Genomic DNA, 19,053 nt, shown 5'->3' with positions numbered 1-19,053 from the left:
TAAAACGTTCAGTCCAGTGTTCGTCTTTTGATTTTCATGGCTTTACGGTTATGGACTCGAGGATTACATACAAGCACAAATCCTCCTTCCGTGTTTTTTGTCGCTCCAGCTGCTGCCGCAGGACTCCGCCATCGTGGAAGAGCACAAAAGGGAGATCCTGGAGGCCAAGCAGATCGCCCGCAAGCTCACCATGGTGGTGGTGCCCTCGGGGGAGAAGAGCGACGATAAAGAAAAGGAGAAGGACAAAGAAGATGAAAAGAACGATAAGGTATTCACTCATCCCAAGTCTTGACTGGATTCTGCCTCGTGCTGCATAATATCATTATAACGCAGTTCTGAGAGTATCTTTATTTTGGCAGTGCTTCATTAATTAATTATTTAATTATAATAATAGAGGTTTGAGTTCATAATTGATTAGTTATTTCCTAAAGCATGCACTAGGTTCATGTCATGTGTTTTGGATAATGTATGGGAGCACATTTTATAGCGAAGTCTTCAGAGGGCATGCATTATAAAAAACTTTTCTTTCTTGTTGCCCGGTGATCAGTTCTTAGTTTTTCCTGTGTATTCAGCATAAAAGAATGTTCTAGACGAGGCACGATCGCAGCATCTCTGATAAGAACCATTTGCGCGGCGGTGTCACAAAGGGGTTACGGTTATTATACGCGATGCTGTGATGCTGTGTCCTCTAGAAAATGCTCTCACGCCAAATAGACAGAAAACTTAAGTACCGCTCACGAGGGGAAACGCTGTTTACGTCGAGATCACGAGCAAATCGTGGCGATGTCGCAAGAAAACGAAGTCGCTATCACGAGAAAGAAAACAAATAAATACAAACATTCGAACCTGCTATTTTAGTTATTAGAGAACTGGAAGCAAAAAATTTAGATTTTCGTCTTTTTTTGTTTAGATCACATTCGGTTTTTTTTTATATCGTTTCCCTCCTTTATTACTAATATACAAAAAAAAAAACGAACACAAAAGAAGCTATGCCTCGCAATCCTCTGAATGATCACGAATGATGGCTTCTCCCTCCTGAGGATCACATTTTGAAAAAAAAATAAACACATTGCACATCTTTCTCTTATTACCCTACTGTAATACCTGTTTAATCCCCGACTTCCTTCATTAAATGATTTATAGTCAGCAGCTTATTTTGCCCCTCAAAAATCAGGACAGGGGACGGGGAGCGCTGATTTTTGAGCGGCTCGATCACTGCAGAACAGCACCCCGTTAAACACCCGAGACGGCGCCGATCAAATCTACGTCTGCATGAGACCCAGACCCCCACGTTTGTGCATCGTGCTTGGAGAACGTACAAGCCAGCGTTTGCGCTCTTATTTTCACGCCAGGTCGGCGCTTTACGGAATGGGCGGGCCTCTTTGCTGTAGTTAACCGTGCAGCATGCCGTTGCCGTGTTTCGGAACGGATCGACTTCCTCACCTCACAGCGACCGACGAGGAACAGCTTCACTCGTTTATTGAGCACAGAGTCCCTAAGGCTCAGGTGGACTACCTGCTTATTGCACAGTGTGTGCATTGTGCGAACGCAGCATGAGGCGCCTCCTTCTCGCAGCCTCCAGGTTTCCCGAAGAACAGTTAATGTGTGAATAAATCCTCAGCACCTTCCTGCTCACCGGACTTGTGGGACAGAGTTGCTCCCCTTTTCACCTTGTTTTTTTTTTTTTATCTTTGCAGACTTCCAATAACCAGAAACTGGGCCTGCTCGAGGCTCTGCTGCAGATCGGTGACTGGCAACACGCACAGAGCATCATGGAGCAGATGCCACCCTTTTACGCCACCTCGCATAAATCCATTGCTGTAGCGCTGTGCCAACTGCTGCATCTCATCATCGAGCCACTGTACCGCAGGTACACACACACAACCTGCATCCTTTAAAATATACATTTCCTTTAATCATTTAAATGTGTTGTATGCTGTTTGAATCTATGAGGACCATGTGTTATATTCTTATTATTGTTTTGTAAAATTTTAGTTGAAATGATGAGATCATGCAATACAGTAACTGGTTTAGTTGTAAGTAAAAGACAAATGTAATTAATTAGTTAATTTCTGTCTTGAAATTGATATAAAAAATTTTTTTTGCAGGGCCGGGGTTCCTAAAGGCGCCAAAGGATGCATGAAGAAGCTGCTGCGGAACAAACAAGCTCCTCCCCTTGTCGAGACGTTCGAGGCTCTGTCTAAGGATGTGTTCATCATGCTGGGTTACCTGGGCCCACACCTCTCCCACGATCCCATCCTTTTTGCCAAGATCGTGCGTCTGGGCAAGAGCTTCATGAAAGAGGTGAAATAGTGTTGAAGGACAGTGTTGAGAGGGCAGGGACAGATACACAGCACATTCTAATCAAATAAGGCACGTCGTTAAAGTGATTTAGAGCAGTGAAATACACAACAAAACAAAATGGGGAAAAAAAATATCACCTACGTCACAGTTTAATCATAAACAGGATCTTGTATAAGTACATTATGTACATATGAACAATTATTTTTTTATTTCTTCACATTACCCAAAATATCTTTCTGTAGACATTGTACATTATGCGCTATGTGTTTAACAAATTAGCATAAACATATCTGTCTGTCTGTCTGTCTATCTGTCTGTCTGTCTGTCTGTCTATCTATCTATCTATCTATCTATCTATCTATCTATCTATCTATCTATCTATCTATCTATCTATCTATCTATCTATCTATCTATCTATCTATCTATCTATCTATCTAGGCTGTCAAAATTAACGCCTCAACACGTGATTTCAGACATTTGAGCATTTAAAAAGATAAATAAATATAAAACAGGCAAAGTTAAAACCTTCCACTGGGAATTTTTTTTTCCCCCACATAGTTCTTTCTTTACTCCGATATAAAAAATAATACTAATAAAATAATTAACTAATAAATTCACTAAACATTTGTTTTACTGATGCAAAAAGTCTCAAGTTAAGCCCCAAAATCCACCATGATACGCACATCCGGCAATTAAAACCGTCCGTGTGGAAACATTGCAAAAGTTCCGTTTGTTGTCCTGATTATTTACGTAATAAAAAAAAAAAAACCTTAATTACTTTAAAACATTTACAAGTATATTTTGTCTTGATGCTCTATGTTGACTTTGGTTTTACTAATAAAATAGATAAATATTAAATATTTGAATCAATTGACAGCCCTCTATATAATATTTTATATATATATATATATATATATATATATATATATATATATATATATATATATATATATATATATATATATATATATATAAAATAACTGGCAAAAAAAGTAAGTACACCTTATGTGAACATGTCTAAAGTGTCAATATTTTGTGTGAGCACCATTGATATCTGGTGCTCATAGTTGATCACGTTTACCTTTACAGCTTCCTTAGCAAGGTAGTTGTCATCTTGGCTGCCGTTCGGCCAAGTTTCTAAAAGGGAGGACATTATGTTCTGCTTCAGAATGTCACAGTACATGCACGTTGCACAGGAATCCACGTTTTCCCCAATGAATTCCCTCAATTTCACTCCTGTCGTGTACCAGCAGCTCTTATACAGCCCCAGACCATGATGCTACCACCACCATGCTTGACTGTAGGCAAGACACAGTTTTCTTGGTGCTTCTCGTGTGTTGACCATCCAGTGGTCAGTATGAGATAATTGTACTGAAAGCACCACATTTTAACTGCTCCAATACAAGATACACAAATTTGTCTCTTCCTGTCAAGCAGAAATGAATATGAATGAATAGGACATGTGGCTTTGCCTGGTTACACAACATACAGCTAATATCACTTGGGGTGTATTCACTTTTGTTGCCAGATATTTATACAATAATTACTGTATGTTGAGTTATTTTCAGAGGACAGTAATTCTGTACTGCTAATACAGATAATACAGATGTTTATAAGTGTAGGCATATAAATATTGGGTTGCGTCGTGCAGAGAAACGGGAGGAAACCTTGTGACCATCATCTGCCGGAGTTCACATAGTAATCAAGTGTACAAAGAGCATTAATATTGTACAATACAATTTTTGTTAAATAATCATGATAATATATTAATGAGTCTAATATTTAAATAGCTAGATTATGTAAAAAAAAAAAAAAAAGCTCCTAGCTGTGAAACCACAAAAATAGAATCCTGGACAGTAAAATTATCTTGAAGGCAAATGTAATTAATATATTGACATTTAGCATCTTTCTTATTTTCTTATTTTAAGCTTTTCTAATTAATATTTTATTTTATTCATGTGTATGCATTTGGTTCCCTGGTGGTCTAGTGGTTAGTATGCGGCGCTCTCACCGCTGCGGCCCGGGTTCGATCCCTGGTCAGGGAACCAACCCCAAGCACTCTTAGTGCGGATCTCAAGCCCAGATAAATGGGGAGGGTTGCGTTAGGAAGTGCATCCAGCGTAAAAACGTGCCAAATCGAACGTGCGGAGGATCCGCTGTGGCGACCCCTAACGGGAGAAGCCGAAAGAAAGTATTCATGTGTATACGTTTAATTTGTCCTTCATTTATTCAAAATATTGACTATATGGACAAAAATTTGTGGACACCTGACAGTAAAATCTGCGTGCGCTTTTTATGAACACGCCAAATTTAGTCCCATTTGCGTTATAATAACCTCCACTCTTCCGGGAAGATGTTCCACTAGATTTTGGAGACCGATGTAAACCATTTTTTAATGGAGGTGCCTTTTTTTTTGCACTGGGACAGCCAGAACAGGCCTGGGTCTCCTAGTTGAAGTGAAGAGAAAATTTCATGCTACTACATAGAGATTTTCCATACAATCGTGTGAATTTAACTTTGTGGTAACAGTTTGAAGAAATACACGTATGGGAAAAATTCAGGTGTCCCAATACTTTTGTCCATATAGTGTAGATGTAACAGCAATGACAATAGCATCCAGTTAAAACGAAGGAATAGAGCTTTCATGGTTTAATGCATCACAATGTAAAGCAGTACTTTTTAGACTTAGTGAAGCTTTATTTATTCATTTATTTATTTTTTTTTACACTCGTGTAACTGTATGTATTCATATTAGTGTTTTTTTTAGTTTGTTTGTTTTTTAACACACTATTTAGTCCGGTTTCTTTTTCCGTCACCACCCCAGCAACAATTTCGATTTCACCCGAGTCAGTTCTCTCGCTGTTGGTCAGAGGTTACAGCAAGTCTGTTGGAAAGCATCCTAAGAGCATAAAGCTTTCATGAGAGCTGTTGCAAAGAATCTAAAATAAGTTTTTGTTAGTTTTACTTTTCCACTTAAAAAAAATTAAAAATCCAAACAAACAAAAAACAACAAAAAAAAAAAAAACTTGCCCTGAGCCAGTGTGTGTGAACCAGTGTATTATATATAAAAAATTCACTGGTTCTCTGGTTCTTCTCCCTGCAATAGATGAACATGTTTTGTTCTTCAGTAAAATTCAGGAATTTTTTTGGGGTAAAAGAAAAAAAAAAGATTGCTTTCTACTGTTATTCCACTAAACCCTTCACAACCCTTCTTACTTTTCGGCCCTGCGAATTAGTCGCACCTATGTGCTAGCAAAAGTCTTCAAAACGCTCTATTTACCTGCATTATATTAAACATTTAGCGGTGTGTAACGAGGGGTTAATTTGTTTTTGGTACCGGCAGCGCTATTAATTTATTGCCGTGGCTTATGTTGTGACAGGCGCGTTTGTTTACCAGCATTCCCCCTCATTGTCACCGTGCCCTATTGCTCATCGCAAAGCTCCGGCAGGCTAATGGCCCTATTAATTGTTTACGTGAATACATAACCGCTGCAGTTGAGCGTATAGTTATTGCGCAGACCAACAGTACAGGAGGACGATTTTGGTTCTGTTAATGTTTTTGGGTTTTTTTCCCACATTTTTTTTAATTTGGTATACTCTCTCACACACACATGCTCACACACACACACACAAGGTAATGTATTATATTATGTCCAGATCACTTCAGGATAGCAAAATAATCAACAGCACAGTGGTGTTTTAACAGCTTCAAACTCTTTTAAACTATTCGTTTTTTTCATTTATTATTGAATGACACTTATTTTGATCCATTAATTGCTACGTGTCACTGCACAAATTCGTTCCCGCGCCACTCTGCCTCAAAAAACGACACACTTTGCACACGGTGCCGACTCTTAAAAAACGTTATTCTAAATAAATGTTTTTTTTTTTTTTAATCAGCATATTTTTAGCCCGATGTTATGCGTAGCCGCTGCCGAAGACGTCGAAGGCAATTATGTGTTACTATAGAAACGTTCGAACGAGCGCAATGAAATAACCCCAGGACTTTCGGTACAGCCGGAAGTTCTTTCAGAGCTGCTGTCAAATTCATCATCTGGACGATCGAGAACTCAACAGCACCGTGTGAATAAAAATAATAAACCAGCCCTATGAGACGCGTTCGGGAAGCCGAAGGATGCAGAGTTTCCTTGGTCAGCGGTCAATAAAGGCATCGGCATTGCAGCATGAGAATCTGTACTCCTCTGTATAATTAGGCTTGTTTCGGCGTAGCACAAAGCACGCTCTTGTGTAACTCAGCAGAATCAGTAGGGATGAAGTGCTGTAAGCCTGTATTGATCTGCATCTGAATGATTCTCTCTCTCTCTCTCTCTCTCCCCCTCCCCCTCCCTCTCCCTCACACTCTCTCTCTATCTGGCGTGGCTTCTCTCCCCTGATCTCTTCCCCCTTCTGCCTGATAGTACCAAAGTGAAAGCAAGCAAGATGCCAAGGAGAAAATGGTGAGTCATGGGACATAAAGGAGGTTATGAAGCATGTCGTGGGGGGAACAAAGGCACTGTGGTCGTTTAGATCAAATCAAGCAGAAGTGAGGGAACTCGAGCTGTGAGATTCCGAGGGGAGAAAATGTACCCCCCCCCCCTTTATTTATTTATTTATTTTTAATAACCAAGCTCACAGTGGAATAAACTCGATCACATTTAACATGCTGTGATCACGCTTAGTCATTATATATATATATTTTTTCCATCTGGATCTTCCTTTTTAGCTCACAGCTACGATCAGTACTCGGAAAGCCCATTTCATATTTGTGTTACGATTCTGCCAGGATCGGCGTGCGCTGTGTGATCGTTAAAACGCACACTGCATATCGGCTGTTTGAGAGAATGACATATGGCTGCGTTATCCAGCCGTGATCCTGATGCGACCGAAATTCCTCCCGGCGCTAAATACAAGTCATATTTTTTTCTTTCTTTTTTTTCTTTTAAGAAAGGCTCTGTATCACAGCTGCTTGTCAGATGTTTAGAAGGCAAATTATATTTATATGGACAAATGTTTGTGGATACCTGACTATATATGTATACGTGTGTGTGTGTGTGTGTGTGTGTGTGTGTGTGTGTGTGTGTGTGTGTGTGTGTGTGTGTAAATAAATAATCCACCTTTTCTGGAATGATTTTTCACAAAGAGTTTGTGCTCATGCACCTACATTGGTGTTAGTCAAGTCAGGTACTGATGTAGGTTGAGGAGGCTTTGATTGCAGTCAATCTGGCAGGCTACTGAAGATCTTCCACTCCAACCCATGTCGACAATGGATGAATGGATGGATACAGGAACTCAAAGAAATGCAGTTTAGCATCCACCAGAAGTGCAGAAAGTAGCGATATGTATATATAAACACTTTATTTCAATTAACACACATAATTTGTGTAAATATATTTATACAGGGAAAAAATTGTTTTTAAGGAAAATATGCAGACACTGTTGAAGTATATAAATATCTCCATAGGTTTATGGAGCTGGCATTGTGCAGGTTTGGGTCTCCTAGTTCATATGAAGGGAACATATAATGGCACCCATCCGAAGACACACTATAAAATTGTGCCCCTCCACCTTTGTGGTAACAGTTTTGGGGAAAAAGTGAATATGGCTGGAAAAGTCAGGTGTCCCAATACTTTTGCCCATATAGTGTAGATGTAACTGCAACGACCATAGAAGCAGTTAAAACAAAGGAAATAGGGCTTTCATGCTTTAATGTGCCATAAACTATAGCCTGTATGATGTTCTTCCTGTAATGTGTGTGTGCGCTTGTTTCTCAGGACACGCTGCTCAGCTGTTTCCTCAGCATCGCCGACCAGGTGCTGCTGCCCTCGCTCACACTCATGGACTGCAATGCCTGCATGTCAGAGGAGCTCTGGGGCTTCTTTAAGCTCTTCCCTTACCAGCACAGGTACTGAATTCCGGATACACCTGCAATAGCATTCGCTTCTTTTCCTGAACTCGAACTATATGTAAGAAAGCATCTCTTACGGGTTGCATCTCGTTGCGGCCTCCGTGCACAAGACCTTTCACAGCAGGGTTGTCACGGTAACCTGTTTCACATTGATTTCCTTTATCTCTCATTATTATCTTCCACACACTTCAGAAGTCGCACCTGCATATAAAACACCGTTTAGCTTTTTTTGGTCTGAACATGGTTTTAAAAGATCATTTCTGAGCATCAGATCTGAAATGGGCCAGATTTCATATAAATCTGATGAAAAAACTCAACCGGATGTTTGCAAATTTGAACGTTCAGTGCGTTTGATCATTTCATGAGAGAACTTGACCTTTTTGTCCTCTTTTATACATGCGTATATATACAGTGTGTGTATATATGTATAATATGTGTGTATATATGTATATGTGTGTGTATATATGTGTATATATATATATATATATATATATATATATATATATATATATATATATATATATATATATACATACATACACACACACACACACACACACACACACACACACACACACACACACACACATACAGTACAGACCAAAAGTTTGGACACACCTTCTCATTCAAGGAGTTTTCTTTATTTTCATGACTATGAAAATTGTAGATTCACACTGAAGGCATCAAAACTATGAATTAACACGTGGAATTATATACATAACAAAAAAGTGTGAAACAACTGAAAAATGTCATATTCTAGGTTCTTCAAAGTAGCCACCTTTTGCTTTAATTACTGCTTTGCACACTCTTGGCATTCTCTTGATGAGCTTCAAGAGGTAGTCACCTGAAATGGCTTTCACTTCACAGGTGTGCCCTGTCAGGTTTAATAAGTGTGATTCCTTGCCTTATAAATGGGTTTGGGACCATCAGTTGTGTTGTGCAGAAGTCAGGTGGATACACAGCTGATAGTCCTACTGAATAGTATGTTAGAATTTGTATTATGGCAAGAAAAAAGCAGCTAAGTACAGAAAAATGAGTGGCCATCATTACTTTAAGAAATGACGGTCAGTCAGTCCGCAAAATTGGTAAAACTTTGAAAGTTTTCCCAAGTGCAGTCACAAAAACCATCAAGCGCTACAAAGAAACTGGCTCACATGCGGACCGCCCCAGGAAAGGAAGACCAAGAGTCACCTCTGCTGCTGAGGATAAGTTCATCCGAGTCACCAGCCTCAGAAATCGCAGGTTAACAGCAGCTTAGATTAGAGACCTGGTCAATGGCACACAGAGTTCTAGCAGCAGACACATCTCTACAACAAATCCCTTTCTCCAAACAATTTGTACTTTTTTTTAATGGGGTCCAGGGCTGTCTGTAACTACATGGAAAATAGCCTGGGCCGGAGTGACTACTAGTGATTTTAAGTGTATTTTTTATGCCTCTTAATACAGGATTTTCTTTTTCTGCAGACAATTATTTACTTTTCAAGCGATATATTATATAGATTATAAGAGCATTATTACTGTCATAATGACACTTTTTTTCATATTTATTGCTATTGAAATCAAAACATTTACTTATGCATATGGTTGGTGGGTGACTAACAAATAGTTAGGCTTTGTGTTAATAACTAGTGGTTGACCAACAGTGGATCGTATTTTGCCTATAACCAATTCATCAACAAATTTTTTTTAAAATGGATAAAACAAACATACATAACACTCCTTATAAAATAGTACTGAACCTTATTACAAAAAAAAAAAAGATTAGGCGAACTTTATCAAATACAGATATGATATGAGTAAAACACATATTTCAAATGTATTTTTCAAAATAGGTCTCCGGCATCGTTTAGAGGGCCGTTCCAAATGTTTGGGCGTGCCGAAATTTGGGGACCCCCTGAACTTACATATGCATGTACACTGTTCCTGTAAATTATAACTGTTGAGTGTATTTATGAACCCCAAAGCAAGCTGATATCCTATGCGCTTTTTTAGGTATCGGCTTTACGGTCAGTGGAAAAACGAGACGTACAGCAGCCACCCGCTGTTGGTGAAGGTGAAGGCCCAGGCAGTGGACAGAGCCAAGTACATCATGAAGTAAGCCGAATTCCCAGACTGCACTTTTACACCTCTTTAAAAAACACACCATTAATCATCCTAATCAAACAGCCTTCAGTGTAATGAGAGTAAGTGGCTGCAGGGTGGGAATACATGACAACCCATGGCTTCTCCTCTTCCCAACTCTGCTACTGCAAGGCGTTCCTGAACGCACGCCACTTAGTGCCATTTTAATGCCGCACTTCCTCCCAAAGTGTTTACCTTGCTCTTTGTGTGTGTGTGTGTGTGTGTGTGTGTGTGTGTGTGTGTGTGTGTGTGTGTGTGTGTGTGTGTGTGTGTGTATATGAGAGAGAGAGAGTTATTACCCCTGTCCCCTGTGCATATTTGATGAACTTTTTTTTTAATGAAGCAGCAGCTTTGTGGAATTGCTGCGTCAGGTCCCTCTTCCCCTCTTCAAATGGCATGAATAAATGATGTTTGGTTGGTTAATTGAACGCATGGAGATGTGATACACGGTCAAGGAAAGCTATTGCAGACTTCAGTGTCAGAACACATTTGGGCAAAGCGTTAAGAAAACACAAGGTGAGGATTAAGGGAAGTTGTCAGAACAGCTGGACGGAGTCGTTTGTTTGTGGGAAGCCTCGCGTGCACCTGACATTTAAACCCCAACTCGTCTCTGCTCTTACAGGCTTTAAGTGGTGTTAATGCTGGATTTTTGTGACGAGCAGATCTGAAAATTCGTATTCGAGCAAGTGCTCTAAGCTGTACTCAGTATAAAAACTGCAGGAGTCAACAAATGGCTAAGGTCAGGTCTGTGTTTGCAGAGCCTCGAATCATTACGGCAGGGGTTCCCAGGCTGTTTTTGTCACTTCAGCTTAAATGATTCGTCCTTAAATCTTAATTAACTGAAACCGAATGCAATAAACGGTTGCAGCATGAAAAAAAAAAACCTGTTGAAATATCTGAATTATTTGTGTGTGGAAAGCACAGTGTAAGAGTGTGTTATAGATGGCTAACATGATTTTTAACGAAACCTATTCTACGCACTGTTTTGCCAAACTTTACTACCAAAATGTAACAGAAGTAGCTGCAACCTGTATGTAGGTGGATCATGATCCCTTCCTTGCCGTCTCCATGTTTTTCTCTTCCCATCACGATATTTATATAATCATGGTTCACCCGGATGCTCGTTCATCAGAATGTATTTATTGATAGAGACTTCAACACACTTTTAAAAATCGCTCTGGATAAGTGTGTCAACCAACTGTCATAAAAAGCATTTTCAAATCTGATATGGCCGGAATAGTAGGGGTTTTGTTGTTTTGTGGGTTATGAATGTGTAACACTTTGCAGTCCATTACCCTGTACACATTTTTGTAACATAAGACATTTAATAATGCTTAGAGAAGAGTATGGAGAAGGATAGGAAGGGATCATGAGCCACTAGTGCCAAACTGCTGGCAGTAATGCCATAAATTCGAGATCTGCCGATATTTTCTCTTTTCATGTGGAAAACTTGATTAGTTGTGTGGCTTTTTGAAACCCCTGGAAGCCCCACCCTCTTCTTTCTCAGTAGTTTTATAATAGTTGAGAGATGCAAGCGTAAACAGGGGATATTCACATTCAACTTAATCTAAGTACGTAAAGGATGTATGAAACAACTTGTTCTTAAAGTTACTAAAAAACATTGATATTTTCTAGTGCGTGCATCTGTTTTCTATTTTGTCTTCTCTTGTTTTATTTTCACCTTAAATTTTTTTTCTTTTTACAATTACTTTAAGCAATTTGAATTCTAGATAATGGCAGGTTTTTTCCCACGGCTTACACACAGTACAGTATGTGCTCCGCCGTAATATATAGAGGAACCAGTTCTTCTGCTGCACTGGCTCTCTATTTTGCTTATATATCCTTGTCTATGATTTGCCGCTAGTTTTAATCAGAGTTGGCAGTCCGTGTTTCCCCTGAGACATCAGCCTGGTGCGCAGGCAAAAAAAAAAAAAAAAGACAGTGTGTTGCTTTTCACTCCGTTACCTTGTGTTATTCTAGGATCGAGAGGCATTCTGAGTATCCTGAAAGGAAGATGTTAGTCATTTTTTCACAGAAGTGCTAAATCATATTCATGCTAACGCTTATGACAAACAGCGCTGATCAAACACGGCCCGGTTTTGAAAGCGGCAAAATGGGCAATGATCGGATTTGGAACAAAGCATAAGCAAAGCCTTGTAACACCACAGAGGTGTAACTGTGCCTCCCCTAAGGGCTCCTAGCCTCAGGCTACGAAGTGATGACAGTCAGGAGCAATGTGATTGAGAGATTCTGCAAGTTTCGTGCACTGCTGCAGCGCTCATAAAGCCTGCCTGATGATGAGGATCAAGTCTTGTTTCTGTCACTCTTTCGAAGATCCACCTCTTGTGCCCTTTTCATGCGTCATCCCTGCCGGACCCAATGCTCTCACGCTATGGCCAAGGAATATGAAAGAAGGGACCATCAGTTATCCTGACAGCTCTGCTGTGGCTGGAAAAACACTGGCTAACAGAGATTGCTCTGCTCCTGTGTGTCCCACCATTGTCACTTCTGTTCCATTGTGCAGCTTTTATACCAAGCCAGCTACCCTCTGAATAAAACAACTCAATCATTGTGTAGAATATTGACTCTATTGATGAAAGCAGTTCTATTGGCTAACACGATCAAGGCCAACACTTCCTTCCAGTAGAACAAGCTGTTGTTTATTTCTTCTCAGAACACCGAATAGCTGTTAATGTCATTGACACACATATGCCAGAGAGTTGGACTGCACAAAAATGGTCAACTCATTGGCAGTTTTCCTGGCTGAGTAATTGCCTACTCATTTACTTCATTGCTCTGGATATTTATATATATAGGGGTGTAACAAATTGCACTTTTGTGAACATCAGTTTACATTTTTTAAACAATTTTTAAATAAAATGCCTACCGAGTTAATAAAATAATATTTTTTTGGGCTGCAACTTCTAATGGATAAAATAGATAATAATCAATAATGAAATTCGTTGTCCAAGAATGCAATTATAGATTAGTTTAGCTGCTCAAGGTACAGATTAGCGTGACAGTACGAACACAACCGCTTGTGGAAAATGGTGGACAGTACAGGGTTAATCAGCAGCAGGAAAAATTTTACGTCCCAAAGCAAGGGAGCATTTTATATTAAACACAACAAAGAAAACTGTACCTGGAAGTTATGCAAAGTGGAGCTTGTGTGGTTGCGTAGGAAGTACCACAGTGATGCACGAGGACATAAAAACACTGGTGTCACGGATGAAGGCGAAACATCAGCATGGTATAGTGTAATGAAGTGCTATCGTGTAAACTGTTTAACTTCGGGACAGTCGCACTGGATCTGTTTCGTCGTGACAACAAACAATCTAAAAGCAGCAAATAACAGCAGCAGTAAACGAATACATTTTCGAGCACTGTTGTGGATTTCAGCTAATGATTATGCATTTGTACACCAATGCACATTTTTTCCCCTTCCTTTTTAAGCCTTTACACTTGCTGCGTTTCTCCGTTCCATTCCCTTTTTATTGCATTTTTCTGCTACAACAGTTAACTTCTGCTTTCAAACGTGATTTACTGGGACTTTACTACATTCAAATGCTTGTTTTCAATGTTTGTATATTTAATTTATGCACATATTTAATTATGCTAAAGTAAATTTATGATATATTCTAGACAAAAACAAAAGAAAGTAAAAACAATGTTGTATTACATTTTATATAGATTTTTTTAAGCATGGTTGTCAACGTGCCATCTGCAAAATACACTACAAATGCTGACTTACACAAACTGCTTTACCTTTCATACTCAAATGCTTTTTTTGCCCCTTTGTTTTTACTTTCCCCTTGTTTTTTTTTTTCCCGAATCAACCCAGCATGAGTGAATTTGTTCAAAGGAGAAATCCCGCATGCACTCCTCAACAAGCAGCTACTATAAGCTTTAAAATGCCTAAATTGAAGATACTTAAACTCAATATGTGGCTTTTGCATTTTTTTTAAGTACACATTTATACATAAATCCCCCGAGTTATGGTTTTATATACTATTAATAACCAAAACATCTCATTTAAAAAATATTTTTTATCCAATGAATCAATTATTAAAATAATGGTTTGTTGCAGCCCTAATATTTTATAATCTTTTAATAAATCAAATTAATACAATTCACTATTATAATATATTATAATTTTATATTATAATAGATTAATTGATTAAATTGGCAGAAAAATTGTGTTTTACGTTTACTATTAAATTTTTTAAAGATATGCTTCACTGTGCTACTTAGCATATTATTAGCATATTCCTCGATATGCAGAATTGTCATGATTTTCTCCTTTAATGAGAAATTCTTGAAGCTGAAGATAAAAAGGTGAACGCTAACGCCAATGCTACAGATTCTTTAGCGTTTTCATGCATGCCCAAAAAAAAATGCCACCGTGACACCGCGCTAACTCTAGTGTATTAAATTTTTTTATACCATCTGCATTGTTCTGCATGTTTTCACGTTTAAAGACTAAACAAACTTGCGGGCCGCCACATAATACATTCCTGAGGGAACTCAGATTTGAACTTTGCGCCGCACCTAAATAGGATTGCAACCCCAAAAACCCTGTACCGAAAATGTTTTTAATTACGTGTACCGTTACACCATTATTATGTTATAAAGAATTTATTATTTAATTCAAATCTTTCTTTGGACCATAGAAACAATATACTATAGACATCAACCACTAACTTTTTACAGAAGTTGCAATGTAAATATAGAAGTGAAATTAGCAAGCCCAATGCGAGATTTCTCAATGCAGGGAAGACACTTTAAGAGGAACCGGAATGTTCCACCAGATAATGAGCTTCTACATCATTGCAGTATAGATTAGTATAGAGCAGTGGTTCTTAACGCCAGTCCTGGGGATCTCCTGCTCTGCACAGCTTGATGTTTTCCCTACACACCTGATCCAACTGATCAACTCGTTATTAAGCCTTTAATGAGGTGGGCCAGATGTGTTGAGAGTAAGGAAAACATCTAACTGTGCTGGGCAGGGGGTCTCCAGGACGGGAGCTGAGAAATCCTGGTATAGAAAATTGCCAGCTGGTGCTCTGTGTTTTAAAAGGCTGTATAATTTTCGATCAGTTCACCTTAAGGAGCATTTCAATCATTTTCTTTGTGCTTTTCTCCTAAGACCATTTCTTTGGTTTAGCTCCGTTTCCAATCCCCCAGTGATTTGAATTTCCCAATGCTTGAGTTTGCTAGAATTTGTTTGATGCTCAACATGCACATCTGGCTTTTGTCGACCGCCACTTACGAAATACCGCCTTCTTAAAGTCCTACGACATAAACACAATGCCTTGTGAAGACTACAGCCTTAAATAAGGGCCCGGTTGGTGACGAAAGCAAAAGACTAAGTTGATTAGAAGGAAAGAATTTGTCTTCTCTGTTTTCTTGCACTTGAGTTATGGGAAGAGAAGAGCATGGATTGGAAAAGGTGTTTATTGATGATGTAACTGGGGATCGGAGCTGCAGGATGAATTCTGAAGTCTGTAGAGCGACATGTTTTGCTCAGATCCATTAGAATGCTGTAAAAAGGATTCAAACCCCCCCCCCCCCCCCCCAAAAAAAAAAAAAAAAGCAAAGCGTGGAATTTGCTTACACACCTGACCTCAGCCCAATTTTCTCTTTTAATCTGCAACTTTTGAATCCGAATTTTCCGAGCCGCAAATGATCTGGGGTTGACTGTATTACCAATATCACTTTAATATATGATTATATTTGTTTCATTACGTCTGAGCTCGTGATTACGGAGGGAGTAAATATCCACTGTATTACCAAAAGTTTGCGGACACCTGGTCATAAGTTCGGTATGTGCTCTTATAGTCCCTTCCACTCTTCTTTGAAGAAGTTCCACTAGATTTTGGAGTGCACTTGTGGACATTTGTGTTCATCAGCCACAACACTGTTAGGCAAGTCAGCTACTGATGTAGGTGAGGTGAGGAGGCCTGTGGTGCCTTTAGCGTTGCAATTCATCCAGAAGGTGCTCAGTAGGGATGAGATCAGTGCTCCATAGCAGGTCACTCAAGATCTTCCTTTCCAAACCATATAAGCCAGCTCTCCTCAAGCGAAGGCACAATTTTATTATACAGTAAAACCCTGTTGTACGAGCAACTAATAGTAGGAGCAAACAGAGATACGAGCGACCTTTTTCGCAAAATTTTACCCTATTTCATGAGCAAATTTCTAAGGCACGAGTAAACCCATGCTGCGGTTCCCCGCTTTCGGCGGAGGGTCGCATCAGTCACTTAGTTGATGACGTATCATTTGGTCGCTCTCGTTGTTCAGTGCGGCAAAAACGTAATTTTTTTTTTTTTTTAGTTTTATATTTTTATTTCACTAGAAATCTTGAAAAATGTCTCAAGGAAATCAGTGATTGTGCTGTGAAAACGAAAGTAAATAGAATGACCATTAAAACTAAGAAGGTTACGCGCGTGGTGCGCAATCAACCACTACCACATGGGTCAGTGTTAAATTATGTTTACATTACGGTAATTTGCGGTGTATTTGTTTGTTAAAATGGGCTACAAATACTTTCTAAGTGCAGAAATAAGCGATCGAATGAGGTCTCTGAACGGATTAAATCGCGTTTACATTCATTCTTATGGGGAATATCATTTCGAGCATGCGAGCAAATGGACCTACGAGCAATTTTCAAGAACGAATTATGCTCGTCCGATGGGGTTTTACTGTACCGCATCCAAAGACAATTGTGTGCCTCCAGCTTTGTGGTAAGAGTTTGGAGAAGAACCGCATACGGCAAGGTCAGGTTTGCCAATACTTTTGTCCCTATGAACATACTTGAGGTTGGTGTACGTTATATACACGAACGCGACATTATCAGTGCAATGGACTGGGTTAATCCACGCTGCCGCATTGTGCTTGTTGATCCAATAACGGCATGCATCACGGTTTGGGAACCAGAGGGTTACATTGGAAGGTTTATACACCCCCCCCCCCCCCCCACACACACACACACACGCGCGTTTTCAGCGTCGTCGTAATTACACGACGCATTTCTGCTTCACAGATTTGTTGGAGGTTGATTTATTTACGGTGTCTCTCGCGCTCGACAAAAAAAAAAAAAAAACGCCGTATGCATATTTTGTGCATTTAATGCAGCCACAGTCCATTAGGCAGGAAAGAAGAAAACTGCTTCTGCATTTTATGTCACAGCTGAATGACAGTTAATGCCACTGGATCTTCTGAGGAGTGTATAGAGAGATCCTTTATTCAGCGAGCTAGAGGTAATATCAGTAATGTACAAGTAATGGGTGTGGAGACAGATATGATAAGACAGGGCCATCAAGTGTGTGTGTGTGTGTGTGTGTGTGTGAGAGAGAAATAAAAAGCAAGCGAGATGGAGCAGTGGAGTGTGTGAGACTATGACGGTGCCGCAGAGGATCACCGTAGGCACTGAAGCAGAAATGAAGCACTGCTGTTGATTTTGTTTTTTTGATGGGGGGGGTTAATAAAAGCTAGGAAACACACACACGAACACACAGAGTTGCCATTAGAGTTTAATGATGGAATCCAGATAAATGGGGGACTGCATCCTTCTATTCTTTTCTACTAAAATTGCTGGGTTTGTTCAACCGAAATTTTCAGCCTGCTGCACTCGTATAAAAGACTCCTCCGAGTGTGTATTCACAAAACCCCACTCCCTTTCCCCCCATTTTATATAGAGTGACTTTATCCATCTTCTCCCCATAAACCAGGACGCATCATTACAGGTTGCTTATTGTGCTCTAATGCCTGAGCGAACCACTTACTTAAGTTCCCTAGAATAGTTACAGGATGAACAGGCACTGCTTTTCTGCTTTTCTATGTTTTTTTTTCCCTCAACAAATTTTTAAGTTTAAAGTTTTAGTTATATGTACAGATCTCAGTGACCATATGTACAATGAAATTCTTTAATGAGGCTCCAGGTAACTACAGCAACATTAAACAGTATAAAAAAAAGAAAGAAGAAAAGGAAAGTAATAGTGGCATAAGTGGGTGCAGGCGTGTGAGTGTGTGTGTGTGTATGTATGTATGTGTATATATATATTTTATATATTTATACAATTTACAAATTTACTAATATATACAATAAAAAAAAATATAATAAATATGCCTGGTATTTACCTTTTTTTTTTTTTTTTTTTTTATAAAAATATCAAAGACATAGGATTAAAAGATTGCATATATTCTTGTTATTCTTATCAGTGAACATCATCTTTACATTTTACACCATAACGATTCTTTTATTTATTTATTTATTTTAATATTTTTTTTTAAAATCGTTGCACCGTGTTTCCTCATTAATTCCATCGGCAGGCGATCCGCAGCAACCTCACGGGCCTTAAAGTGGAACTCACCTAGCGTCACACTCATCCCAATTAAAATTCCCTTCCAAACCTGCAGCGTGGGCGTGTGCTGCAGCAAGCGGGAGCACCTCATCAGACGTGCTACAGCCGTCCTTTTTTTTACAGTACACGTTCATTAAAGCTGTCTCCTTCGGCGAGGGACTAAAACCTCCTGGAGCTTCTGCTCCATTCCAGTCACTGCAGCGTTATGCGACTTTGAGGAATAATCGGTGTTAAGACGGCTGACGGTTTATTTTGTGGGGAGAACAAGCATTAGTGGAGATATGCGTTCGTTTGGGTTATTAGTAATGTTAGTGATAATAAAAGCAACCAGTGGTGTAATCTTTTGCGCTCTCTCTCTCT

At 39.3% G+C, this 19,053-nt stretch overlaps 2 protein-coding genes across 3 annotated transcripts in view; one reads left to right on the top strand and one right to left on the bottom strand.

Moving 5' to 3' along the window:
• Positions 1–19,053, top strand: part of thoc2 (THO complex 2) — an 88,436-nt gene that overhangs the window by 24,465 nt on the left and 44,918 nt on the right. For both annotated transcript variants that reach the window (XM_083560177.1, XM_083560176.1), the window contains exons 10-15: positions 110–268; positions 1,698–1,870; positions 2,109–2,304; positions 6,723–6,761; positions 8,076–8,206; positions 10,202–10,303. In XM_083560177.1, coding sequence (XP_083416303.1) covers positions 110–268; positions 1,698–1,870; positions 2,109–2,304; positions 6,723–6,761; positions 8,076–8,206; positions 10,202–10,303 — 800 coding nt within the window. The remainder of the gene's footprint in view (positions 1–109; positions 269–1,697; positions 1,871–2,108; positions 2,305–6,722; positions 6,762–8,075; positions 8,207–10,201; positions 10,304–19,053) is intronic.
• Positions 15,599–19,053, bottom strand: part of gria3b (glutamate receptor, ionotropic, AMPA 3b) — a 194,349-nt gene continuing 190,894 nt past the window's right edge. The window contains exon 17 of the transcript XR_014536591.1: positions 15,599–15,609. The gene's annotated coding sequence lies outside the window, so the exon portion shown is untranslated. The remainder of the gene's footprint in view (positions 15,610–19,053) is intronic.

This window comes from Silurus aristotelis (assembly GCF_946808225.1).
Source record: "Silurus aristotelis genome assembly, chromosome: 14".
Taxonomy (NCBI): domain Eukaryota; kingdom Metazoa; phylum Chordata; class Actinopteri; order Siluriformes; family Siluridae; genus Silurus; species Silurus aristotelis.
This window is presented reverse-complemented; position numbering and strand designations above follow the sequence as displayed.